Source organism: Trachemys scripta, chromosome 9 (genome assembly GCF_013100865.1).
Source record: "Trachemys scripta elegans isolate TJP31775 chromosome 9, CAS_Tse_1.0, whole genome shotgun sequence".
Taxonomy (NCBI): domain Eukaryota; kingdom Metazoa; phylum Chordata; order Testudines; family Emydidae; genus Trachemys; species Trachemys scripta.
In genome coordinates, this window is record NC_048306.1 from 3033846 (window position 1) to 3061805 (window position 27960).

Genomic DNA, 27960 nt, shown 5'->3' on the forward strand with positions numbered 1-27960 from the left:
AGGAGTAGCCAAGCCCTGCTCCACCATGCCCAAGCTCTGTCTCTTTCACCCCTCTGGCCTGGCACGCTTCCTCCCTCTCCTTATGCCAGGTGGGGCCTGACTCAGGAGGCTTTTCCCGCAGCACAGGGGAAATTCTCTGGCTACTTTAAGGGCACCTTGGGCTACTCCTCTATTCAGGCCCAGCATGGAGATACTTTCTCCATGGATGTTGTTGTTCCTTGGAACCACTCCCTTTGTGGTCCCTCTGTGGGGCATCAGGGATGCCGTGGGCTGTGTGCTGCAAGGCAGAACCCCACTGGACCCAAAGCATGCTGAGCTGGGGGTCCCTTGGCACCTCTTCAGCACTTCCAGACATGAGGATCTAGATGCCCCTCTGCCGACGGGCACTCAGAACTCATTGGGGTGGCACCTCTGAAGTCAGTGGATCTAGGACAATTTACACCCACTGAGGATCTGCCCCATAGATGGGAACAGCCAAGTTCCCCCCTTTTGGGAGAATGGCTTCTCTTTGTCTGGCCGAGAGCTGCCTTCCCACAGCTGACACGCTGAAGGAGTGACTGAGGAGTATTCTAGACACGGAAAAGAATCTCTGAATTTTCTGTGGCGGCCAAAGACTACACATTCCTGCAGGTCTCAGGGTTGTGTGTGGAATAACGCCATGCCTGCGGGCCAGAAACAATACCTAATATAAATACCTCACCCACTAATCCTCTCAGCCCACTGTTGACTAAACTTGGTCGTAGGGGAGCTGCCTAGTAGAAATGCTTGAACTGAGGTTCATCTCCTGCCTTTGCTAGTGGAAGAGGGCAATGCTACAGTAAGCAGCAGTTAATCTTTAATCATTCGTTCCTGTGTACACACTTTGTTAGCGCTTTACTATTACACTGGTGTGTGTTTTCTCTTTTTCCCCATTTTTTCCCTTAAAATGTTGATTTTGGCCAAAGACATTGAATGTAAGGCTTATCTGCCGTCTCGCTCACTATAAGCTGCTATAATTACTATTTGTATTACCAACTCAACTAGAGACCTGCCCCGAGCATAGGAGGAGATCAGAGCTCCCCTACCAATAGTTCAGTCTGTCCGTTGCGTAGGAAATATGTGATCTTTTGGCTGTTGACTCTTCTTTGACAAATAATACCGTGATGCAGCCACAGTCCCTGGTGGGGCTGAGATTACCATTTACCTAATCAAATTAAAAAATAAACCAAACAGCCTCTTGTAAGCTGAGCAAGTTGCTCAGAAATCATGTGGCGGCCGAAAGCCTAGAGCTCCACAACTGCTAGAAGAGGGCCTCATCCTCCCTGATTGAACTAACCTCGTTATCTCTAGCCTGACTCTTGCTTTTGCATATTTATACCTGCCTCTGGAAATTTCCATTACATGCATCCGAGGAAGTGGGTATTCACCCACGAAAGCTCATGCTCCTATACGTCTGTTAGTCTATAAGGTGCCAAAGGACTCTTTGCTGCTTTTACAGCTCCAGACTAACACAGCTACCCCTCTGATACTAGAGCTCCACAGTGGCATCCCCACAGTTCATTTCCTTATGGACATTTTTAAAATGTCGGCCCAATATTCTGGCCACTGAATACAACCTTTAACGGCGCTCACAAGTTCCCATCCCCTCAGCAAATTACTCCGCTTGGATCCACCTGCACACCCTAGGGTGCCCCCTCCTTCTCTGCTAGGAAGAGCAAGAGAAGAGACGAGTCCGTGGCATTCCCCTGAATTGGGGTGAGATGGGGCATTCGGCTCGCTATGCTTAGCGGAAGTGGCTGAGGCCTGAGGTGGTGGGTCAGCTGCTGAAAATGCTCATGCCGATGGCAACGCAGGTGCATCTACATATCAGCCGGGCGGGTGCTCCCCAGCGCAGGTAGATGGACACGCACTAGCGGGGTAAAAGTAGCAGAGTGGCTGTAGTGGCATGGGTGGTGACTCAGGCTACCCACCCGAGTACAGCCTGGCCTGACCCTTGGGGAGTGGACTCAGATGATTAGCCCAGGCTGCTACATAGACGCACCCGCGCTGGGCGAGACCCCTGACGCTTTGTCAGCCAGTACTGCTCTGCGGTGTCTGGGGGGACGACAGCCCTGCAGCCCAGGCTCCGAGATTCGGTTTTCGCTGCAGCATAGCTGTGTTCTCAGGGGCTAAGAATTGCAGAGTAGATGTTTGGGCCCAGGCTCTGGGAGCCTCTGGGAGCCACCTACACTGCAAGTTTTAGCCCCGCAGCCTGAGCCCAAGTCAACTGACTCAGGCCAGCTGCGAGGCTGGTTTTTGACTGCAGGGCAGGCATTCTGTGAGCACTTGCGTGTGTTCCAGTCCCACAGACAAATCCTGCCCACTCTTCAGTGACTATATAGCCCTCACCATTTCCACGAGGAAGGTCCTTGTGCCACCCCTGAGCTCGCCTCGTCTCTGAAGCTTCCCTGCTGAAGTTTCCTTGTGGCAGGCTGGAAGGTAGCATGCATCCCCCTTCCCTGTCCTCCTTCCAGGTCATTTCCCTGCTCTGACCCCTGCTCCCACCATCAGGCCCAGTGAGTTGGGGGAAGAAGCAGATTGCAACTCTAGGCAGCCAGCAAAGAAGGCTTCGGCCACAATTCACTCTTATTTAGAGATTTCCTTGGATTACAAATTTCATAGCTGCTGCTATTCCTCTCCTGCTGCTCTGATATACTTCCTCCTCCGGGTAACAGTCTGTGTTTGTTTTAACCCTCACCCTTCCCTGGCCCACGGTTTCCTTTGTCTGCGAGCTCCGTCTGGGGGGATCTGATAGAGATTTCAAGCTCTCTAGGACAGGAGGTGTGTCTCCAGAGTTCCACACATAGTTAGGGTATTCTATAAACATTCAGCAATTAGAAATAAGACCCTGAAATTCATTCCCACGAGGATTTCTAGGAGCCAAACACCAATCTAGGCCCGTTTGCATTCAGACGTGAAGATAAAGCATGTGTCTGTGTGTGCTAGGGTTACCATATTTCAACAATCAAAAAAGAGGACACGGGGTGCTGCCCTAGCCCCGCCTCCTCCCACTTCCCGCCCCCCCTCAGGATCCCCCTACCTGTCCCCCCCCACCCTAACTGCCCCCAGGACCCCACCCCCTATCTAAGGCTCCCTGTCCCTTGCCTGCCCAACCGCTCTCTACACCCCCTTCTCCTGACAGGCCCCCCCCAGTACCCCTGACCAATGTAACCCCCCGTTCCCTGTCCCTTGCCTGCCCCAACCGCTCTCTACACCCCCTTCTCCTGACAGCCCCCCCCAAAACCCCCGACCAATGTAACCCCCCATTCCCTGTCCCTTACCTGCCCCAACTGCTCTCTACACCCCCTTCTCCTGACAGCCACCCCCAAAACCCCCGACCAATGTAACCCCCCGTTCCCTGTCCCTTGCCTGCCCCAACCGCTCTCTACACCCCCTTCTCCTGACAGCCCCCCCCAAAACCCCCGACCAATCTAACCCCCCCGTTCCCTGTCCCTTGCCTGCCCAACCGCTCTCTACACCCCCTTCTCCTGACAGCCCCCCCCAAAACCCCCGACCAATCTAACCCCCCGTTCCCTGTCCCTTGCCTGTCCCCCCGCCCCAGGCCGAGGGAGAGCTGCGGGCTCCATGTGCAGCCAAACACTGTGGCGCTGCTCTGCAGGGGAGGAGGGAGCGGGAGAGGGGGAGGGACTCTGGCTGCTAGAGGCCCCAGTGGCTGCGAGCGGCTTTCAATCAGCCACGCCGCACTCTGCATGAGGGGAAGGGGGAAATCCCGGACTTATTAGCAATCCCCCCCGGACGGCCATTTAAAGCTAAAAAAGCCGGGCATGTCCGGGGAAACCTGGACGGATGGTAACCCTAGTGTGTGTACTGGGTGTGTTTCTAACATTGGCACACTTCTTGTTAAGTTTTCCTCAGCATTTTTCAAAGGAAGGGTAACCATGTGTGCAGCCTTGTGCTATGAGGTCCTGAAGTGCTGCACCTCGAAGCTAGCCTCCACCAGGAATGAGGCGTCGGCACTCCTGTATCTTTTGATGAGGAACAACTTTGAGTTCACTAAAAGGAAAACCTTTCTGAGAACACATCTGCAGGTCAGTGAAAGGTGAACTGCTGCGCAGTGGGGCACCTCAGTGCTTAATCTCCAGGTCTGAGTCCTGCAAAGACCGAGAATGTGTCCAGCGTGACTCTGATCTTCAGCGTGAGAGATTAAAATTTTAACACTAGGACCTCGCTGTCATCCAGCGCTTGTCATCAGCAGATCTCAAAGCGCTTTACAAAGGAGATCAGTGTCGTCCCTCCCCATTTTATTGCTGGGGAAAGTGAGGCACCAAGCAGGGCAGTGACTTGCCCATGGTCGCTCAACAGGCAGGGCCAGGAATAGAACCCAGAACTCCTGGGTATTACCGGGATTTCTCAACCGCAGCCTGTCCTATTCATCAGGCAGTCTGAGAAGGAGTTTGACTTTTTTTAAGAAGGCTAAATCTTGCAGTCCGTATCAGGTCAGAAATCCCATTGATTCCAGGGATTTTCCTGGGAGTTTGGTCTAAGTCGTGATTTCAGGATTTGGCCCAGGGTCCTTATGGATGAGAGGATTGAGTTTCAGAATATGCTTGCAAGGCTCACCTCTTTGCCAAGAGACCGGTGAAGAGAACGGGGGTAATTGTCCATGGTCAGGTGGGAAGAGTCCTGCCTGTTGGATTGGGGGAGGAATTCTTCTGGGGGGTTGTTTCTGGCTTTTGTTGTATTGTTGTTTTCAGTCATGATAAAAGCCGCCAGAGTAGCAGATGGGCTACAAGCTGTGATAAATCACCAAAGAGATAAATACAACATAGCATCTAATAACTCCTGCCCAGGACTTGTAGTCCGCTTGTTCTAGTCCTAGTCCTAAAATGGGCTGTTCTGACAGCAGGACTATGTCCTGGTTTAATAATCATCCGATTTTGAAGAGTAAACAAGGAAATGAGACTGGTTATGATTAAGGCTACGATTTAATTATGGGTATTTTTAATAAAAGTCATGGACAGGTCACGGGCAAGAAGCAAAGAATCACTTATACCACAAATACCCTGACTGAATCTTGGAGGGCGGGGGAGCCTGGGGGCCCATGGCACCAGTGGCGGGAAGGCAGCCCTGGGGGGCCCACAGCACCAGCTGCCGGGGGGATCTGCTGCCACTCAGGCCACCGCTGGGGCGGGGAGCCATGGGAGGCCAGCCACTGCTCCGGCCGCCCCAGGACCACTGCCAGGACCCCCCAGGACCCCTGCTCAGGTGGTCCCCTGGGCCACCCATATTGGCCGCTGCTCAGGCGGTCCCCGGGGCCAGCTGCCCGGTGCAGCTGGTCCCAGGCCTCTCCAGCAGCAGCTGGTGCCTTGGGCAGCCTTGGGGTCAGCCACACTCCTGCTGCAGAAATCACAGCGGTCGCAGACCCAGAGCCCTAGTTACGATTAATGGTATTCATTCTGTTTGAAAGATTTTTGACTCACAAACGTCTTTTTATACAATTGTGACAACAAAGCACATGGATGAGAACCTGTCCCTTTTCCAACAGATAATAATTGCAGTGAGCCAGTTAATAGCAGATGTGGCACTAAATGGAGGATCGAGGTTCCAGGAGTCGCTATTCATTATTAATAACTTTGCAAACAGTGACAGGCCCATGAAGGTCAGTTGGATGAATTAAAACAAATAATAAGTTTGCATTACCACCACCAAGTACATGGTCTGGGAAATGTACACAGAGATCGGATTTAAAGATCGAATGTTATGTATTTCTACTATTTACTCGTGTAACCCTCTGCTGAACTACGTGTGTCGAGTGAGAGCAAACAAGCATTTTGGCCGCGGCGATTTGAGCTCTCACTCACTGACTGTGAGAGCTGTGTCAGGCTAACTGTCATGTTTATTGCAGCTGGATGGGAGGGAGAACTCCTGTTGAGGTTACAGCTTTGTATAGCATCATTTTCTGGTCATCCAAAGATCTTTCCAAGAATTTCTAGCAAAGGGAGGGAAGAGAGGACCAGATGTTTCTCGTGTAATAAAACTAACCATTAAAAATAAAAAATTGAGACAGTCGCTCTCTGTAAAAGAGGTGAAATGTTCACCATATTATTTGCAGCCTACCTTTTTTGGAAAGCAAAAGCCTTAGTGCTAAAGTAGTATGAATAAATTCTGTCTGCTTCCGTAAATATCAATATACAATGCTTGCAATCTGGTCACATTTTACAATATGTAACTGCCAGTTTAGGAAAGGAAAAACCTGGGAAATGTTTTATAAGACCATAATTTTCATATTACTTAAAGACAGGGGAGGAGGAGAACCTAAGTAGAGTTATGCCCTGTGATAGAATGAAACTGATCGTTGGAATTGGTAGGTAACAGGCAAAGATCCGTAGCTCTGTTCTGCACAGGAATGTAAATGTGCATTTGAAGTTCACTGAGCCACGCTTTCTTTGCTGGCTGTATTTTATACGTGTGGACAGGGCTGTCCTTAGGCATACGCAGCATACACAGTGCACAAATTTCATGGTGCCCTAGGCAGCTGCGTGCTGCATACGCACCAGCTACCAGCCCTATCCCTTGGCCGGTCCCCCCCTGCAAGGGGCAGGGCCATCCCTAGGGGAGTGCGGGGCCCCGGACAACTCCCTCCGCCCTGCCTCTTACCCTTCTCCTCTGCTCCACTCCTGGGCCACCCCCATTCCACCTCTTCCCCCAGCGACCCCGCACTCATCGGCAGCGGTGGGAAGCGGAGCAACCCGGCCCCAGCCTGCTTTACTCTGCCAGCTCCCAGCCGCGGCGCTCCGCTTCCTGCCGCCAGTGAGTGCGGGGAAAGGATCGCCCCCCGCACTCACCGGCAGCGGCGGGAAGCGGAGAGACATGGCCCCAGCCCGCTCCGCTTCCCTTGCCCCGGCCCCAGCCATGTCGCTCGGGTTGGGGAAAGGACGCCCCCAGCTCTCACCCGTGGCAGGAAGCAGAGTGCTGCAGCTGGGAGCTGGCGGAGTAAAGCAGGCTGGGGCCGGGCTGCTCTGCTTCCCGACACTGCTGGTGAGTGGGGGGATCCTTCCCCCAAACCCCTCCCCTGAGCGACACGGCTGGGGCCGGGGCGAGGAAAGCGGAGCGGGCTGCTACTGGCCCCCCGCTAATCCCCTGGGCCACTCTGGGCCTGTGGGGCCCCCAAAAGTGGCCCCCCACAGCTCCTGCCACCCAGGACCTGGGGAGGGAGGCCTGGGGCCCCACACAGCACCCCCCGCAGGGGGGCTGCGTAGGGCACCCAAATGGCTAGGGGCAGCCCTGCATGTGGACCTTTTAAGTAATACACTTTTCAGGGAAGGGAGTATGTCTGTTTATTTCTAGTTTTTACTTAGCATTTTTTTTGTTCTGTGCACACGTTTAGTACAATAGACCACATTAGACAGCGAACAAGTGAGGCAGGCGTTGACTCAAGTGAAAAATACTTCAGGAATGACTGAAGGCCCAATTCCGTAGCCTGTACTCACGTTGAGTAGCACTCGCTCACCCACATGCCAATCCAGTAGGGTACGTAAGCATAAGTAGTCCCACTGAAATCCATTTGGCTACTGTTTACAGGAGCAACTCAAGTAAGAGTTGCAAACTCTTGGCCCTGACCAAGAGGATTCGCAGGCCCAAGTGAAATGCATTGATTGCATAACAAAATGACACAGTATAGGTTTCGTGGATCAAAAGTCCAGTCAGCATCATCTCCTGTACCTTGCATGTGAAAATTGCTACCTGCAGTGTACATAGTAATTAAATCCATTGCACGCTCAGTGAGTTGAAGGGTTGACATCTGTCTGTCTGTGACAAAAACCTCGAACATCTTTATTTCTGTGTTTGCTTCTAATTAGATTTGTTTTGTGCCAGGCAACTGCTTTCCCCTCAGAAGTCAAAGATTTGACCAAGAGAATCCGTACCGTGCTTATGGCTACTGCTCAAATGAAAGAACACGAAAAGGACCCTGAAATGTTGATCGATTTACAGTACAGCTTAGCCAAGTCCTATGCTAGTACCCCAGAGCTCAGGAAAACATGGCTGGACAGCATGGCAAAGATCCATGTCAAAAATGGAGACTTTTCTGAGGTAATCTGTCAGATTCCATTGAAAACAGGTGGTGTGGAGAGGCAGAGATTCCAGCTGACATAGTAACTGCTCCTGTTTTGTTGTATTTTGCAGGCTGCCATGTGTTATGTCCATGTAGCAGCCCTTGTTGCAGAGTTTCTTCACAGAAAAAGTAAGAGTTTACTATTGGAGTGGGGAATGCTGCAGCCTTTTCTTTGTGTCCATCTCTGAGTTTACAGGTCATCAAAAAGTTATCAGATCAAGTGAATTTGATCTTGAAAAACAATTGTTTTCAGGTTATACTGGGTTCTTCTAAAATAGTGAACTCTACGGCATAGGAATTTACACATGTAAATGCCAGTCTAAGTATTCAAACACAGGACTGAAATGTCCTAATCAGTGTAAAAACTGGCTCCCCAATATTTTGATCATGCCACAAGTGTCATTGCATAGAGGTCAAAGTAGTGCGTTCCTTCACAGCGGGCGTACAGGCTAAGTGCAGTGAAAGCGGAATTGTTCTACGCCCTGTACAACTAGATAAAGAGCCAGTGGTGACAGAGGACATTGTGGCTTAGTGCAGAACAGGAAGTGGCGGGCAGACTGGTTGGTTTTAAAATATCACCATTTTGCATGTAAAAACAAGTTTTTCTTTCGAATAACTCCCTACTCTGACAGTTAATGCACTGCACTCCACCTGTCGGCTCCCTCTGATCTTTTAATCTAAAGGGCGCCATTGAAACTGTAGCTTGAATATCTCTGACTGCAGTTGATCTGCAAACACTAGGAAGAAGGGAGCAGAGACCAGGAAACCCTGATTTTCAGCTGTAGTTCGCAAAGGTGATTGATGGCTCCTTATTGGCATACTGGGGGCCTAAGTCCCAGAGAAGTATATATTTTGTGTTCGTCGAAAACATTTCTGGTTACATATACAAAATGTACATGACTGCAAATGGAAGGGTCATTGCAAATCTGGATACTCTCCAGTCATGTGACTGGAGAGAAAGGGAGACCGAAGCCAGCAGCAAAAGAGGAACAGTTCCAAAGGATGTGTGAGTTCCTGAACTGCATTGCTCATCCATCACATGGGCAGGAAAGTGACACTTTTGCCATGCCCAAGGAAGTAGTCTCAATTTCAGACTCCATGCCACTAGAAACAGGCAACCCTGCGCATTCGTTACCCTGCGCTACAGCATACAGCACTGCCCATCACTCAGCATGCACATTCAGAACACAAACACACCCTTGTTCCTTCTGTCTTCTCCTGTACAGTGCAGCCCCCCTCAGGGGTTCACGGATGACTCTGTGCAGTAGTTGCTAAGTGAGACACGTGTTCATTGCTTTGTGGTAGAGGAAGCCAAGGCTATTGGTGGAGGAGGGCGTGTTTCTGAGAAGTGGGGCCCTTACCAGATGGAACAGGCTTGCCAGGTCATGGCTGGTGTCCATCAGAAGGAGCAGGCCAGCTGGCTCTGCCATCAGACAGATCCAGGCTGTTGGAGTAAGCCACAGTCTCAGAGGACATGCAGACTGACAGTTTGTTGAACAGTATGGCTGACACAAGGGGCAATATGTGTCCATGCCTCAGTGATTAGTTAATACTCCCCAAATTCCTTGCAGCTGCAGAGGGGTCAGTTGGAGGCCACACTCTCTAACGTCTTGATTCATCTATTTGGGTTCTATTCCTCCCTTTTGAGGTACAAAGGCAGAGCAGCCTTGGGACCTTTCTTGTCCCTTTTACTTTGCAATCGACTCTTTCACTGAAGTGCTTTTGGACATTATTATTTTTACTGCAGTAGCACCTAGAGACCCCAACTGAGATCTGAGCTCAGGTGCAGAACATGCCCAGCCAGTCTGGGCCCAAATGATCTAACAGTCCAAAGAGACAAGACAGACAAAGGTTGGGAGGGGAAAGTGAGGTTCAGAGAGGGAAAGTAACTTGCCCAAGGTCACCCAGTCAATCAGTGACAGCACTGGGAATAGAACCCAGGTCTCCTGACACGCATATAAGTGCCCTATTTGCTAGCCCACACCGCCTCCCATGCTGAGGCATGATGGTGAATATTAACTATGCTAAAACATAAGCCACTGTATAACAGATAACATGAAAGTAAGTTTAGCTTTTCATGCACAAATGCACCAAGTACAATGGGAATCTGCATGACAAAGATGGAGCATGGGTAACCATAGCATGGTATTCCATACACTGCATTAGACTGTTCGATAATATTTTAATTCTAACTTTATTTTTCTTTTTGCCTTCCATAGAATTGTTCCCTAATGGATGCTCATCCTTCAAGAAAATTACGCCCAATATTGATGAAGAGGGAGCCATGAAAGAAGATGCTGGGATGATGGATGTTCACTACAGCGAGGTGGGATTCCAAAGCGCAGAACCTTAGATTGAATGAGAATAATTCTTTAAGAATGAGTCACCCACCCTTGTGCTGCTGAATTGTTCTGATGTCTTTCATGGTCCATCTCCCTAAGATTACTTAACTATGAACAGCCTCCATTTTGTGCTTCATACAGGAAGTCCTAGTGGAGCTATTGGAACAATGCGTAGATGGCCTGTGGAAGGCAGAACGTTACGAAACGATTTCAGAGGTTTCCAAACTGATCATTCCGATTTATGAAAAGCGCCGTGAGTTTGAGGTAGCTATTTGGAGCTTGGCTTTGTGTTAATGAGAATTCCCCAGGCTGCTAGTAAAGAAATTCTTAGTTTGTGAGTGATGAGCCAATGTGATGGGTTGTATCATTTCTTTTGCACACTCTGTATTATTGACGAATGTTAAACAAAATAAGTTAAAGCAAGAATCCGGAGGCTAATAGTTCCCATGAGATGCCGCAGATACAGAGATCTCTTAAATAGGGACCCAATTCAGCAAAGATTATAGCTACCATCCACACCAAAGAAGCCCCTGTTTCTGGGTGCCCTTAGACTTGGGAAGGCTTCAAAGCTTTGAGGATTTTTTAAAACTTGAATGAGTCCCTTCCTTTGACCTGGGGGTAACTGACACTAATTGGGACCCAGAGCCACCAGAGCTTCAGCTGCCCCAAGGCAAACATTTTCTCCTGTTCCCAGACGGATACTTGTTTCTCCCGTGGTCCTTGAGCTTTCTTCCAAGAGGCAATGCAGCCCAACGTGTCCAAACCCACTTCAGCAGGACACCAGCCAGGAGAAATTAGTTGTGCCCTATACAATCGCCAGCTGCTCTGCTGTAGACCGTGGAATTGAGTCATTGAAAGCAGATGAGAAATCAGACATTAAAACTGTACCTCCAGCATGTCTTGACTTGCTTAATGCGCAGTGCTTGCCTATCTTAGTGGTTCACAGCCCAAAGTACTGTGCAGGCACATTCCTAAATCCACGTCATTTCCAGCTGCTAACCAGACAGAAGAAATGTGAGCTATGTTCCAGCATGCAGTTGTATATGTTACTTTCCCTCAGAACAGGTTCAATGCACAATCAAATCTGCAGGGAAGGCATTCTTGAGGTCAGGCTTTCAGTGATGCCAGGTGATTTTCTGTACTCCATGGGCCACATGCTGTCCTTGGATGATCCCATTGGCCTCACTGACAGCAATGCCTATATGGCTGAGGCATAAAAATAAAAATGTCACCACAAGCTTCAGGAAAAACAGAAAGTTTCAAATATATCAGCAGTTTTTCACAAAAAGTTCAGTTTTCAGAAAATGGCGGTTTTCATTGGAAATACTTTGAGTGAAATATTTCAAGCAACTCTGCTTTCAAAGACTCAGTCCTGCAATGTGCTGAGCTCTGAACCCAGCAGAGCATTTAGGCGTGTGCTAAAGTTTAATAGAAACAGCCCTACTGAAATGAATGGGACTCCTCTTGTGCTTAACATTAGGCACATGCTTAAGTCTGGCATTTTCAAAGGAGCTTCTGTGCTAGGCTGAATCAGGGCAAGAGTGCTCAGTACTTTGCAGGATCGGCTCTGACTTCCTGCTCACATAATTCTACTTGAATAATGTTGAAACACACCTGGCTTTTTCTGCTTTCCAGAAACTTACTCAGTTGTACAGAACACTTCATAATGCTTACACTAAAATATTGGAGGTGATGCACACAAGAAAAAGACTTCTAGGAACCTTTTTCCGAGTGGCCTTTTATGGACAAGTAAGTACATAATCAGCTTGCCAATTAACCGCCCCAAGCACCCTGTCTTTGCTCCGCCGTCTCATTCAGGAAGCATTCTCGTTGTGTTGACCACTAGCTTCTTTAAGATGGTTCTGTATTTTGCTCACTTGTGCTCTTTTATATAGTAAACTCTTCAGTACAGGGCTTCTGTACCTTGTTAATGTGTTATTACAAAGCTTTATGACACTGGGTGGGATTCTCAAAAGCAGCTGACTGATTTAGGATACAAGTCCCATTGATTTTTAATGAGATTTCTCCTCTTAAATGACCTAGAAGCTTTTGAAAATCCTACCCTGTATAAATATTACTGTAATGAGTTAACAAAGTTTAAAAACACTTCAGATTACACAAGCAATACAGAACCAATAGCGACCATGGATATTTCCCTCTGCAGAAAATCATTGTGACTTTTCAGAATATTAGCATGGGTGTGTTCAGGGGGAAGGTCTGCTTAAAAACTGGTGGCACAATATGGCCCACTGTTATTACAGGTTTGACATACTCCAACAGTGGCTCTGTCTGCAGTGCACATAGTCTGATGTCTCTCACTTTGGACTTCTATAAAATCAAAGACAGAATCCCTTTTAATAAAATGTACAAGGGGCAACAACTGGCTTTAATTTTCTATATGTTGGGATCATTCGAACTACATTTACAGTAATGTGACTAAATGATATTCAGCCTTATTCCCGGTACAGGTTCCAGATTTTCACTTTGAAAGTTTCACCAACTTTTTATCTTTTACTGCACAGAGATCGTTTTAACATATAAACCTATCTTATCTGAGAAGTTTTTTAAAAACCATTTTAAAATGAGTTTTAAATTAAATGTTTAATGTCAAGAAATCTCTCCATTCACCACCTACGTCTTTCTGATTAATGCTAGACTTTCTTTGAAGAAGAGGATGGCAAAGAATACATTTACAAGGAACCCAAGCTGACGGGCCTGTCGGAGATCTCCCTGAGACTTCTTAAACTTTATGGAGAAAAATTCGGAGCAGAGAATGTAAAAATTATCCAGGATTCAAATAAGGTGGAGTTAAACGGCATGTGGTGTCACTGAGTCTAGACAGCCCTGCTAACAAAATGCTTGGAAGAGTGAGCTCTAGGCTGTAGAGTAGAGAGATTCAGAGGAATGGAGACTCCATTTTAACATCCCCAATCCTTTGGGATTGTCCTCCTCACTCCTATAGAACTCCCTCCATGTAAACATCACACAGTCGGGGCCCTGTGAGGTTTGGAGGAGGCAGGTTTCAGACCAGAAGGAGGTGGATCTGGAGGGCTTCCAGGTGACAGTGAATGAAGTATTAACTCATGCTCTGCACCCTCTCCAGACTGAGACACGCAGCCAGAGGCAGAAAGCAGGGAGCAGCATAGAGGGGCTGATGCCCATATAGTCAGGGACAGGATTGGCTATGGGTCCTCAGGACTTGCCAGGCAGGCATGAGATGCCCCTAGTCCCTTTTGCAAACTCTTCCCTTTTACTAGGACGATGCCGTGGGATTTCCCTAGGACGTGTTCCATTCATGGGAGTTCCTCCCGTGCAGCAGGTGCTTGACATGCCCGTTCTGCTGCAATCGCACATCCCTCTAGCAGTAAATTGTGTTTTTTATTGAGCGTAAACCTGACAGTGTTTTGAACACAGGAACTACTTGCAGTAGCTTTGAAATGTCTGTCACCATCACAGGGTGTGACTGTGTCTTTATAGTGCTATGTGAGCAGGGGAAGGCCGTTACTGTGTGAAGGTGCTGGGAGCTTATTGCATAAGCAACCTGACGCTGTCTGGCAGAGGTCCAAAGGAATTCTTGTGGGTGAAATTCACCCGAGGCATCAGGGTCAGTCCAAGGCCTGTGTGCCACTTAAGCCCTTGAAATAGCGTGTAAGTGGAACTAAAGTGATGTATAGGATTCATGCAGGTCCTCTGCATGGGGTGAATTACACCCAGGATGGATAAATATGTGAATATCTAAACTGGTAGTTAATATAGTTTGTGCCTGTTTCCTCTTTTAGTAAATAACTCTCTTCTATCATAGGTCAATGTCAAAGATCTTGATCCCAAATATGCTCATATTCAAGTGACTTATGTGAAGCCCTACTTTGAAGACAAAGAACTCTCTGAAAGAAAGACTGAGTTTGAAAGAAATCACAACATTTGCAGATTTGTGTTTGAATCTCCTTATACCTTATCTGGGAAAAAACAAGGCTCTGTGGAAGAGCAGTGCAAAAGACGGACCATTCTAACTAGTGAGTAGGACGTTCTAAACATTAGGGAATAGGAATCAGCAAATATTGTTTTAACACACAAATCACAGCTGATTAATCTCCAAAAAATGGCAGGAATACCTCCTGTAACTTAGAATCATGCAGAATTGTTCCTTTCGGTTTGTTACATTTTATTTCCACATATAGAATGTTTAAAGTGTCAGCTAATTACAGTATTAACGCCTGGATCTCAAATTACTCCTGTGGGAATTCTGCACCATTATGTGGGCACAGAATTCATGGCCCCCACAGATTTCTTTACTTCCCCGCAGAAAAATGACTTTCTGACGGGAAAGCAAAGGGAAGCTGCAAGAATGGTCACGTGCCTCTCCCCAGCAGCATGGGCGTATCCTTTCAGACTCCCAGAGCAGCCGGCGGAGAAGTAAATCACTGCGGGGGCAGAGGTGGAGGTGTAATTGAACTCCCACCCTGCCAAGCCCCACCCCCGCACACCTGGCCCTCCTCAGCCCTACTCTGTGCAGGGCTCAGCTGCTAGTCCAGGCTGGGCTGGGGATGGGGGAGGAGCGCACTTCCCCTGCACAAAGCGGCCGGGTCAGACCCACCCACAGAAACCTCCCCTGGCTCCACCACACCCCGCTTCCTGTCCCTATCACTCCTCAGCTCTGGAGTGCGGGGTCACTGTATGGGGAACAGCTCCCCTGTCCTCCAAACCCTCTTGCATCTGGACACCCCGTATACCCAGTACCCCCGCCAAGCCTCACTCCCCACACCTACAACCCCCCGGCCCCAGAACCCCCACCCTGCCGAGCCCCAGCCCCCTGCACAAGGCCCTCCCTGCTGAGCCCAACGCCCATGCATCTGGAACCCTGCCGAGTCCCTACTCCCCTGCATCCGGACCCCCACCCCTGCACTCAGACCCCACACACACTGAGCCCCAACCCCCGCAACCAGCCTTCCCATTCCTGCACCCAGATCACCCCCTGCACTCAAATCCCCACCTTGATGAGCCCCACCTCCTGTGCACCTGGATCACCCCAATGAGCCACCCGCACATAGACCCCCACTCCACTGAGCCCCAACCAGCTGCACCCGGATCCTCACCCCACCAAGCCCCACTCCCCAGCACCCAGACTCTCCATGCTGAGCCCCAGCCACCTTCACCTGGGACCTCCCTGCAGAGTCCAACTGCCCCTGCATCCAGACCCTCCTCCCCCACTGAGCACCTGTGCATCCAGATCCCCCTGGCACCCCCACCCCACTGAGCTGCCCGCACCCAGACTGCCCCATACAGAACCCTCTCACCCCACACCTGGATCCCCCCCACTAAGCCCCTCCACACTGAGCCTGCCTGCCCACACCTGGTGTGCCTGGCACAGAGGAGTGGGTTCCCGAGGTGTTTCTGGGGCAGGCCCAGCCCTGGCGCTGTGTCAGGATTGGGTGCAGCCTCACCATCGAGTCCCTGTCCCACCTCTGTGCAGCCAGTGATCTGTGCTCCCCAATGCCATGCTGGAGCTTCCACATTTATTTACTGGAAAAATTTGCAGAATTTTGCAGAATTTTAAAATATTTTTAAATTTTTAATATTCTGTGCAGAATTTTTAATTTTAATTGGACATGGACTTAGTCTCCATATTGTTTTAGATCTGATTTATTCAACCTTACCACTTCCTCCCCCTCTTGTTTGTGATCATGTCATGCCTAAACACTATGGATGAAATCCTGACTCCTCTTGCAACTGAGTGGCAAAACTACGACTGACTTCAGCACAGCCAGGATTTTACCTTCGCTTTGTGAAATCCTCAGGATAGGGACCTGTCTAGACCTGTTCTGTGAGCCTTTGGGAAGGGGTCCACTGAGAAGATTTTCAGACTGTACATTCTGTTTGTTATGTTTAATAGCTTCAAACTCGTTTCCATATGTGAAGAAGAGAATTCCAGTAAATAACGAACAACAGGTGAATCTCAAGCCAATTGATGTTGCTACTGATGAGATAAAAGACAAGACAGCAGAGCTGCAAAAACTCTGCTCTTCCAGTGAGGTTGACATGATCCAGCTGCAGCTCAAGTTGCAAGGTTGCGTTTCCGTACAGGTAAGGCCCGTCATTAGCGCAGCACCTTGAAATCATTACTCTGTTGACAGAACAGCTTGTTTACTTTCCAGAAATCATTAACTAGCTCATTGGAGCACTGCAGGCCAGATCCTGCCAACAATACCTACTGTAGTACTTACCACTGTAAGTCAATGGGACTACTCATGGGAGTAAACACTATGTTGTGTTCGCAGAATCAGGCCCATATGTATTTGCCCATTGTTTGTTTGTGGCAGGTGTTGGTTATATTTAACAGCTCTGAAAGACTGACCTGGAAAAGACAGACAGAAACAGCTTCATGAATCCTGACTTGTCCCCAGTCTGAGACATGGCCCATGTCAAGAGGTCACTCCCTAAAAAGGAAATGAAGGAATATCAATTTCTTCATTTTTCTTTTTGTATGTAAAGATTATAAATAGAAAAGTAAAGTCTAGCACAGCCCTTAAAGCAAACCATTGTAGCTGATAAACTCATATCGTGCATTCTTTTTAGTGTATCTAGATTGCTGAAACTTCAAACCCGTGTGTAAAATTTTCTAATGCAGATAGCTTGGTTAGTGCTTTTCTTCTCTGAAAGTGATTTTTAATAAAGTAAGCAGCATTCAAGATTATGTCTAGAATGTGTAATTTCATGAGACTGTAAATGTGAAATAACAGCAAAATAATGGGATGAGATGATGCAGACAATGGATATTGACTCGACTATTAACATAGTGCAAGTTCAGTAATTTTTAGTTTACAGGGTGTTTCTCCATGTCAATATAATAAAATACATAATATTGCCCCAGATATCTGTATGAAATGCAAGACAGCCAGGCCCTCTTTCATGCACATGATATGGGACTAGTGGTAATAAATAAAAAATTGGAAAAACATCCTGAAGGAAATAAAACAAACATTAGCAATAGAATTTGAACAGGACTGAAAGGTTTATATTAGGAGCTGCCCTCTTAAAGAGATTCAAACCAGGAATATATTGAATATAATGTCTTTAAATAATTTTTGGGAAAAAAGGGAAATGTTAATAACATCATAATATGTAGTCAAGATTCAATATGTTGCTTAATATTGTTAATTCTGTATGAAGATATACTTATCAAGACAATATCATCATAATGTCTTATTGAAAATTACTCAGAATATCAGTAAAGAAATTTTTTCCATTCCCAAAAGTAAAGCCTAACATTTTGAACTACAGGTGCCTTCTGTTCTGTTACATAAACAGCACTATAGTATTGCTATCCCATGACCATATAGAAATGCACATCTAGTGGCATGAAGTAATAGCTTAAGTAATATTTCTAATAAACAAACTTCTTACCCTCTGAAAATAACCTAAAAGCTGCAGCATAAATGAGTTCTCACATTTTGGGTTTTAGGTTAATGCTGGTCCGCTGGCCTATGCTAGAGCTTTCCTGAATGACAATCAGGCCAGCAAATATCCCACTAAGAAGGTGAATGAGTTAAAAGAAATGTTCAGGTAGGTTATTAAGTAATTGAATTAGCCTGCTGGTCATAATGGGCTATATGTTTTTTCTTATATTTTTAATTATCAGAGTTAAGATTTGAAATACTAATTCAAAGATTTTGTACTGTCCTTCTGATTTTGGAAGGAGACTGGTTTCCACTTTCCTGGCCCAAAATTATCCTGACCATGATGAGCTTACCAAATCCTAGTCAGAACATCTTGCCTCCTCCTAACCCTGAGACCACTGCCCGTCACGCTGACCCATACTGTCTCATTGTTTTTTTTATACTCCCCCTTCATCGGTCTGCCTGTATCCATCCATGTGTCTCTTGTCTTAGATAGCAGGGACTCTCTCTTCATTCTGGGTTTGTACAGCGTCTAGCACAATGGAATCCTGGTTCATGACTAGGGCACTTGGGGCTACAATAAATACCATAAGATGATGATGATAATTAATTTATAAATACACCAGTTGCTGCATACTGAAGCTGACTCTGTTTTGAAAACTAGAGCTTTCATGAGCTATCAGGTGCCCAGTCTCAACACCTAGACAAAACTGTTTTTTAAAAGGGGAAATGTCTCGCTAAAAACCAAAGACTTTGTGTGTGTGGGTGTGTGTTAATTTTTTTAAATTATGCTTCATTTCCTGATCTTTCAAGAGAGACTTTTCTAGGGGGACTGTCAAACTGGAAAGAACTTCAAAATATATAAATAAATCCATTTACTGTCCATGTGGTTCCATTACTCTCGCTCCCATTGCTACTTTTGCAAAGATATTTGATTTCAAACAAGAATTTGTCTTGCATCTGTCTGTCTATCTATTAGTCTATCTACCTACCAATCTATCCTGTCATTCTCTCTGTGGTCTTAGAATTGTGCCCAACTCTGTGCCTCCCAAGAGATAACTAAATATATTAAATAGCTAACTTCCCGTCCTCCATTCAGTTAGGGCCACTGTAGCTTTTTCCCCACTTTTGTCCTTCCCTCTCTCCTCCTTCCTACTAGTCTGCCTTTGGTATCTAGAATTCCTCCGGGAGCAATGAGGCACACCCAGCCTGCTAGCCTGCTCGCCTGCTGCTGCCCCCTTTGCTGGGTGCAGCTGCCTCCCACCCCAGACAGCTGACCAATGCACAGGGGGAGCAGGCTGTGGAGTCTTCTTTCCTGTCCCCTTTGGGGCACTAGGCACCCTGGGAAGTAGTGCCGGACACTTATTCTTGCCACGAAAGAAAGAGGGAAGACATTTTGTACCCCTAACCCTGCTGTGCAATCTTGCGGTCCCGGCAGCTCTGTCCCTTTCATAACACAGCCTTTGAAAGTCAGACGCACACGGTTATTTCACCACAGCCTCAGACAGGGGAGAAGCGGTTATGTGAAAGAGAGAACTTAATCCAAGAGTAACAGTAACAGCCGGGAATAGAATACAAACATCCTTTTTTGCTCAGTGCCACTCAAGAGAGAACCTGTGGGTTGCTTTTTGGATTAGCTGTTGCCTTGTGCTTGCCCATGGGGCAAATTTGTAAACAAAGTCGCACACATCCGTTTGTTTTTTGGCTCCAATCTGTAAATGTGAATGAGAAATAATAATGCCCAGGGCCTATTTCTTTCATCCCCAGGAAGTTTATACAGGCCTGTGGACTTGCTCTGGAACTCAATGAGCAGCTCATTAAGGAGGACCAAGTAGAGTACCATGAAGGACTAAAATCAAACTTCAGAGACATGGTGAAAGAGCTTTCCGACATCATCCATGAACAGGCATGTATTAAAGAGACTCCAAAAACTATGCTGAAATATTATCTCTAGTCTGTGAGCACAGTGTAGTGAAATCACATTCCATGGGCAACTTAGTGATAGGAAGAATAAAAGAGGGGTCATCTGACTCGAAAATTCTGCAGAATCATTTCAGTGGAGGGACTCCCTCCCTCCTTTTCCCTCCTCCCCCCAGTGGCCAACTCCAGGTCCTCTAGTTGGTGGGAATTTTGATAATACAGTGTCTTCAGAAATGGGTCAAGCTGGGTATCATTTGCAAACCCTTTCTTCCACACACACAGTTGTACCAAACATGGCAAACCCAGAACAATCATATAGCTTCCTATTGGAGAAAATGTTGAAAATCAATGTTTTTTTTAATTATACTCTAACACAGGAATGCATTGCTTACATAAACAAGGACATTGATCTCTAGCAATCCTAGGGAAGTTATCCTTGACATGTAGGACTGAAAATATTTATTCATCAAAGTCCTCTCCATCTAGGGCATCACTGCTAGATCCGTTGTCACACTGATTCTCGTCCATATCACACTTGGACTTCTCTGTACCAGGAAGGCTGCTGGCTAAACATTTGCATGGTGGTGAGCACCTGGTTTTTGCACACGAGCATTTTATTAGTTGAAGGATTGATTGGGAAGCACATGGTATTTCACACATGACTAATATGATCAGTCCATCCTTCAACACCTCTTCATGCCTGATAGGGGATGGTAGTTTTGGATATGTTTGATCATTCCAGAGCCATTCCATTGCTTGATAATTTGTCCTCTAGACAGCACCCCTTCTCAATGGCAGTTTTGCTTTGTCTGCCTGCCTCTTGGAAAACGTCTACCAATGTAATGTTGGCAAGTGTCGTAATGTTGGTCTTCAAATGGCGAACTTGGCATGTAATCACCTCCAGCGTACTTACGACCTCATCAGTGACTGTCTCAGCTCTTCCAAGCACCTCCAGAGCCAGGACAGAGTCTTTGGAGGGTGAAACAAAAGCCTTCCAGTAAGATAATTTGGTCTTTCCAGCCAACCTCCAGTAGTGTCACTCGGAAAGGGCGTGGCGGCCTGGCAGAGTGATAGGAACAGGTCTCTGAGGGATACCCTGCGATTCTGCTCCTCAGTAGCAGGCACAAAAACAGAATCTTCTGAAAATCTTGGGTAGCATCTCTGTGACATACCACGGTGCAATCCAGATCAGTGAGGGGATGTCTCATCATTGCCCTGTAACCTGAGGTGCCTTTACAGTGTCTTGCTGCTGTAGCTCCCACAGCCTTCCAGCATGCCAGCCACCCCCGGTGTGTCTGTGTAGAACTGCAAACTTCCAGCCACATTTGGGTTACTTCTGCAGGGTGACCCCATCATATTCCCAATCGCAGATTCCCCCCCCATAAATGTATGTCCTGTGCCGCCCAGCCCTCTCCTGGACAGTTCAAATGTATTAAGTCCATTATTCCTTTAAGCGAATAATATACAGTAGCTTATTATCTTAAACAGTTACCCAGACACTGTAAGATAAACACAGTGGATTAGGTAAAACAAGTTTATTAACTATAAAGAGAGAGATTTTAAGTGAGTACAAAGAATGTGGCATGAAAGTCAAAATGATTACTAGAAAAATAAAGATAACACTTTCTAGTGCCTAGCTTAACAAACTATATTAGATTCAAAGCAAAATTTCTCATCACATGCTTCCTGTGTTACTGGACCAAACTCTTCCAGTCAGGGCCCCTTCCCCAGAGGCCAACTGGGCTGCTTCTTTTGTCTTCTCAGGTGCAAAGAGCGAAATGGACAGGGGGAGAGAGAGGACGAGGTCTCTTGGGGTGTTTGCTCCTCCTTTTTATAATTTCAGTCCTACCCTTGAAAAACATTTCCAGCTGAGAACCAGGAGATGGAGGTCTGATGGAGGAAGGAGACCTCCAGCTGTTTTTTGCTAAATCTCTTTGTCCATGTCCCCTTTTCTTGCCAAAGAATGGCCACTTGATATGTGATGTCCCATCAACTTTATTACATCTGGCTGGGGCATCGGCTTGCCCTTTGTTTTAGAGAAACAGGGTTAGCCCCTCCTTAGACTTATCTGGGAAACACACTTCGATCATGATGTCAGCTTATGTTCATAACTTTACACCTAATGGTGCTACATGCATTTTACCATGATATTACTGATCAGCAAGTTATGAGTTTTCAAATGATACCTCTCAAGGCATACTTTGTTCAAAGATTATTACAATAGTGTGTAGGGTGTGAGTATGGCGTGCATTCCATCACAATTGCTCAGAGAGCACTAGAACATCTGAGTCTTGTGCAAACATTTGGAATTCAGTTGCACCTTTCTTTGTGGCATTGATGGCATGCAAGATAATTTTAACATCAGCCTCTTCGTGAGAGCTACGAAGAAACTTCACTGAACCATGCATGACAGTAGCTTCGTAATGCCATGTCTCACAATAATGAATGCCTTTGGGCTCACAACAGAAGAAACAGGTGTTCTTCTCTAAACACATACCTTGGGACTTAGTATAAGGCAAGTCTTGCCCACAGCTGGCACTTGTCCCATCAATTTTCCTGTTGCTTGATGTACTTTCTCTCCAACCTTGCCATATTCAGTTTGTGTGCATTTCTTAGAGCATGTAAGGTGCCACAAGCGTTAGGTGTAACCAGATCCTCAGTGGTCTTATCCTCCAAAGATTCGGCTCCTAGTTGGTACTCTTTGTCTCCCCATTGATACCTAAAATGATCAAGACCAAAGTAAAATCAAGGATTTTCTAATAAATTACTTTGGGATTGTTACATAATTATAGGCATACTGTTTGCAGATGGATTCTGACGTCTTAATCGGTGCCTCATTACAACTCTTTTGGCAAAATAAGCAAATCTGATAATACCACTGACCTGCTTCTTTTTTTTCCCCAATGATGGCAAATCAACCTGATGCACTCCTTCCTTTTACAGTAATCTGTAACATTAAAAAAATGATTCAGGTGTCATGTTCTGAGCATTAACTGATAACACAGTACTGCCAGTCAAGGGCCAAGGTGTAACTTTGTGAGGGCTGCATGTTTCCCAGGCCTGTGGTAAAGTATAATTACAAAAGCATTGATTTTTTTTAAAAAACATTCTGTCAAATATCCAGCTCGATCATTATTCTAGTTTTGTCATGTTTGGTACCATTGTGTTGGTGGCAGAAAGGGGAATGATACCCAACTTGACCCACTTCTGATGACATTGTATTACCAAAATTCCCACCAACCAGAGGACTTCAAGCTGGAAGTGGGGGGTGGGCAGGGCTGCATTAACCAGTAAGCTAATAAGGCAATAGCCTTAGGCCCTCCTATTTTTACGCCCTACTGGTCAGGCATGGGGCAGAGCCGGGGCGGGTGAGGGGGAGCAAGCTTGCAGAGGAAAGGCAAAGCAGCCCCCTGTGGCTTGGAGGGAGCTCAGCTGGGCTGGCAGCCTGCGTCGCCCTGTGCTGCAGGAACACACTGCCAGGGATCCAGTTAACACTGGTAACCGGACACTAAAAATCCGGTTACCACGGGAACCTGTGCCAGCCGTGGGTGTCGTTTGAGCAGGCATTGCCTCCCCCTCCCGCTGCACCCAGCTCCTCCCACCCACAATTTCTCCGGAGCGCTGCTTAGCTGTCAGGGAGGGAAGAGTCTCCCTCTGACCCTCTCCTTGGCTGAGGCTGGCAGGCAGCTCCAGGATGCTGCCTCCTGGGTCCTAGTGCCCATCACCGTCATCTTCTGTGTATGCTGGGTCCCGTTTCTGGACAACTGGTGAGTGCCTGTGGGGGGCAGGGCAAAGGGAGGGGGATGGGAAGGGGAAGAGGCAGTACCAGAGCGGTAGGGTGAGAAGCTTGCACAGAACCTGCACACACACTATCCAGTTCCAGCCAGAACTATTGCCCCTCCCATGTATAAGGAACGAACTCCCACACATTTGTAGGAAAAACAAAACAAAACATCCTATTCTGGATACCTGTACTTTAACTTTTACAGAACCTTCCAGCGAGGGGCTTCAGAGGTATGATGCACTGTGTTCAATACTGTATTGAACTGTACTAAAAATCAAAGACATCCAATTTTTTTCTTTGGTGTATTTTTCTGTACTGGGATGCACAGGCAACCAAGTTCTTTCCTTATGCTCAACCTAGTTCCACAGGCCAACCTATCTTTGTACTTTTAAGGGGTTGCAAAATCACTGGAGGAAGCTCAACATACAATGTTGTAGGTTTCTTCCTCCCCACTCCCTCAAGGATTTTAAATCCACTTCTTAGCAGGCTATGATAGAAAGACTGGCTGAATAGGCTAAAGGCAGGTTCTGTCCATTTGCTGGTTGGTTCTCTAGCTGTTCAATCCATCATAAAAGTACCTCACATTTGATTTCTTTTAAGTTTAATTCCAAAAACTTAAAGCTAAATAAACCTGAAGTTAGTCCTCATTTTTCTGCTCCAATTCAAACTAACTTCTTTCCCAACTGGAAAATGTTGGGTGAGCATGGAATGTGATTCGAGACGGGAATGAGAACACAGGCCAATTCCTGCTGACAGCTGCACCTGTGTAGCCTTATTGACTTCAGGAAGAACAGATTTTTGCACAAGAATAGATTTTGGTTCCTTCTGCTTTTTCACATGTGGTATAAGCAGAATCTCATGCACTTTCCTCCCCTAAACTCTGAGCACTTAACGAAAAAAATAAGCAAGGTCTACTTGATTTATACCTGCAAACGAAACAGCAAGCTCTCCCTTCATTCTACACCAGCCTTAAACACCAGACCTGATGTAACAAGGGTGTCACTACAGCAGCCTTGGTTGGACTGTTCTTTTGAAAGCTCCTTACTGGGTTTTTTAAGATGCTGATTTTCAATGAAGTTTTTTTGTTCAGCGGGGCAGAGAACACAACAGGGAATAGCTCTGTTTTGTCAACTCCTAGTCACTCAAAAGCTGAAAGGCTTTAGATTAAGTTTGTTTAATGTTTGTACAGTGATTTTGAAGAGCTAACATAGTACAGAAGTGCTAAATATCATGACTGAGCAGCCATCTAATGATCTGTGTCACTTCTAGCTGTTATCTTTTTCTTACAGAAAGCTTAAAACAATCACATGCAAACCGTAGGGGGCTGGTGCACACAGAACTCATGCTTAGAAAACCTCATGTCAGAGCTGCTGATCACACATTCTAGAATAGATAATACTGAGTCCTGCCATGAGTGCAGGGGACTGGACTAGATGACCTCTCGAGGTCCCTTCCACTCCTATGATTCTATCTATTATTCTAATTGTGGAAGAGCTTGGTGGCAAAATGGCCTGATGCGGTGCATCACTAGAGATTAACTATGCAAACTGGGTATCATCCCACAAATAATATTTGGGTTCAATGTGAAAACAGTAATTCATTATCCTCAGCCAGTGCAACACTGGGAGGCAGCTTTCAGAGCAAGACAGCCTAAAATACAATGCCACCCAATGTCATTTTCCCACTACTACTTCCTCTACTTCAGTGGATTTTACACCTGAGTGGTTTTCTTTTACATAATAAAAGCTGGCTGCCTCCCAGGCTGCAGTCAGAGTGAGATAGGGTGTGTGATGTAGAGGCCATAGCTTGGGGGAAACACCTGCAGGGCTTGGCTTTGCACTGTGCCGGGGAGAGCTGAGGGTAGAAGCACAAGGCTGAAAGAGGTGAGCAGGATGGGGAATGTTGCAGTGTTCATCCTCATACAGACGAGCACTCCACCACCTAGGAGAAAGGAGGCCTAAGAGAAGGACAGCATAGCATCCCTCGTGCTACCTCTTACTCAGAAGTATCTGTTTGAAGAATTGCATGTCGTGAGAGTAGAATAAACTTGTTAATTTTACATAAATTAATATGTAAATATGTATGTAGAGGAACGTTTGATGACTTCATAATTCATAGTTAGGCCCCTCATAACCTTAATCTGGCCCTGGGGGTGGGGGGGGGTAGCAAGTCCTCCCTGTCATGCGGTAGAGGATGACACTTTTGAAATTATGATCCTGTAGACTTTTACAAATCAAGTGACACCTCCCTTACTTTCCTATCATTAATTTGCCCACAGAATTGCACATGCTCTCAGTCTGCTACCCAAACATGGCTATATTGTGTGTCAAGGACTTAAATGGGATTTTTTCTTTGTGCTTGAAAACAGGCTCAAATTTTTCTTTCATTATTTAACTGCATATGAAAACCCAAGCCCCTGAATATGGAAGCGTGGATGATTCAGTAGATGGAACTCTAACCTCTGAGTTTGTTTTGAGCCTGTGCCGCATTGTGGAGTTGCAGCATACTGTGCTTTAGGGTGCAGCCTTCACAGATGCAAATAACTAGGATCCTAGCCATGTATAGGCATGAAGAACTCTGGCAGTTTTTGCCAGAATACAGTAATAAGTCTTGGCTTGTTGGCAACTTGATTAGTTACATCTTGCCTATATAAATTCCTTCCCTCATTTGTCTGATGTTTTCTGCTTCCTGGCCTAAACAGCAATGAATGGGTTAAACAGCATGTAAAACCCAGGAGGGAATGAAGTGGGTGTGTGGGTGTTATACCATTAGGCCTGGGCTACACTAGCGGGGGGGGGGTTCGAACTAAGATACGCAACTTTAGCTACGCTATTCGCATAGGTGAAGTCGAAGTATCTTAGTTCGACTTAACTGGCCATCCTCACGGCGGCGAATCAACTGCCGGGCTCCCCCGTCAACTTGGCTTACTCCTCCTGCCAAGGTGGAGTACGGGCATCGATTCATCGTGTCCAGACAAGACGTGATAAATCGATCCCTGATACATCGAACACTACCCGCTGATCTGGTGGGTAGTATAGACGTACCCTTAGATATACCTGCACTGTAATCACACTTTGGGAATCTTCTGGGTGGAAGGTGTTGTACAGATGTAATCTATGATCAATAATACCATAGTGTTAACAGATGCAGAAAAATAACTTGTACCATCCCCATTAACATGGTATGAAATCCGAGGCCAGTTGGCTCTTCAAACTGATCTCTCTACCTCTGGGATCATATCTTTAATTTATAAAAGAAAGTTAATATAACAAAGCTACAGTTCCAAGTGTCTAAAATGAATAGTTGTGTTTGTACTATGTGTTTCCAAGTGTTTGTAACTTCTGATTGAACAAGATGTTCTCAGAATTTCCTAGTCATGTTATGCACAATAATTTCATCTCTCACAGGTTAGAATACTATGTACAGTATAATTTTAAATGAACATGTGAAATCAAAATTATTTTACATTACAATAGTCTGGGGCAGTGGTTCCCAAACTGGGGTTCGCGAAATGTTACAGGGGGTTCTCGGGAAAAGATTCCCTAATGGCAGACAGAGCTGTCCCTAGGACCCCAGGCACCATGGGGCCAGCAGCCCAGAGCCCCTGGACTTCCAAGAGCTAAGCAGATCAAAGCAAGCATATCTATCATACTGGGGAGATTTAAACTTCAAGAAAGGGAGGTGGATATTTTTTGCTGTTTTTAAAATTAAATAGGCAGCTAGTATTGTTTTTAAAATTATTATGAAGAACAAGTTTAAGCTTTGTTGTAATGTGCGTTGTTTGCCTGGACTGCTCAAGACCTGAATGCTTGTATAGGAGGAACTCTTTAAGTTGGCTTCTTAAATACCTTCATGCTGTTTCACATCTGATACTCCTTGATGAAACATAGGAGCTTTGTCTTATAACAGGCTTATTCAAAGTGATACAAGCTACGAACGTGAGATCTTGGAAGAGCATAGGCATGCGCAGCCCATTTCATTAGGGTGTGCACCCAGGGAGCCCCGCCCTGCCCTAGTCCCACCCCCATCCACTCCCTCCTACTTCCCACCCCCTGACTTCCCCCCCTCAGAACCTCCAACCCCCCCTGCTCCTTGTCCTCTGACTACCCCCTCCTGGGACCCCTGCCCCTAACTGCCCCCCAGGACCTCACCCCCTACCTAAGCCTCCCTGCTCCTTGTCCCCTGACTGCCCTGACCGTTATCCACACCCCCACCCCTAGACAGACCCCTGGGACCCCCACGCCTATCCAACCGTTCCCCACCCCCAACAGGACCCCCAGAACTCCTGACCCATACAACCCCCCCTGCTCCTTGCCTCCCCCAATCCCTCTCCACACCCCTGCCTCCTGACAGCCCCCCCAGAACTCCAGACTCATCCAACCCCCCACAGCTCCTTATCCCCTGATCACCCCCTCCAGAGAACCCCCC

The 27960-nt window shown here is 46.8% G+C and overlaps 1 protein-coding gene and 1 long non-coding RNA gene across 5 annotated transcripts in view; one reads left to right on the top strand and one right to left on the bottom strand.

Annotated features, from left to right (window-relative positions):
- DOCK11 (dedicator of cytokinesis 11) overlaps positions 1-27960 on the top strand; it is a 122023-nt gene that overhangs the window by 90102 nt on the left and 3961 nt on the right. For 3 of the 4 annotated variants that reach the window (XM_034782729.1, XM_034782730.1, XM_034782731.1), the window contains 12 exons: positions 3885-4067; positions 5525-5638; positions 7855-8070; positions 8164-8221; positions 10312-10418; positions 10576-10698; positions 12070-12183; positions 13090-13236; positions 14237-14447; positions 16325-16515; positions 17894-17994; positions 19596-19734. In XM_034782729.1, the coding sequence (XP_034638620.1) occupies positions 3885-4067; positions 5525-5638; positions 7855-8070; positions 8164-8221; positions 10312-10418; positions 10576-10698; positions 12070-12183; positions 13090-13236; positions 14237-14447; positions 16325-16515; positions 17894-17994; positions 19596-19734 (1704 nt within the window). Of the gene's footprint in view, positions 1-3884; positions 4068-5524; positions 5639-7838; positions 8071-8163; positions 8222-10311; positions 10419-10575; positions 10699-12069; positions 12184-13089; positions 13237-14236; positions 14448-16324; positions 16516-17893; positions 17995-19595; positions 19735-27960 lie in introns of those variants that run through there. The other variant, XM_034782732.1, reaches the window with a different exon arrangement.
- The window catches only part of LOC117883439, a 20861-nt gene continuing 3592 nt past the window's right edge, over positions 10692-27960 (bottom strand). The window contains exons 2-5 of the long non-coding RNA XR_004647265.1: positions 22632-22695; positions 22246-22467; positions 16787-16868; positions 10692-11640 (exon numbers count right to left, since the gene is read on the bottom strand). This is a non-coding gene — a long non-coding RNA (uncharacterized LOC117883439). The remainder of the gene's footprint in view (positions 11641-16786; positions 16869-22245; positions 22468-22631; positions 22696-27960) is intronic.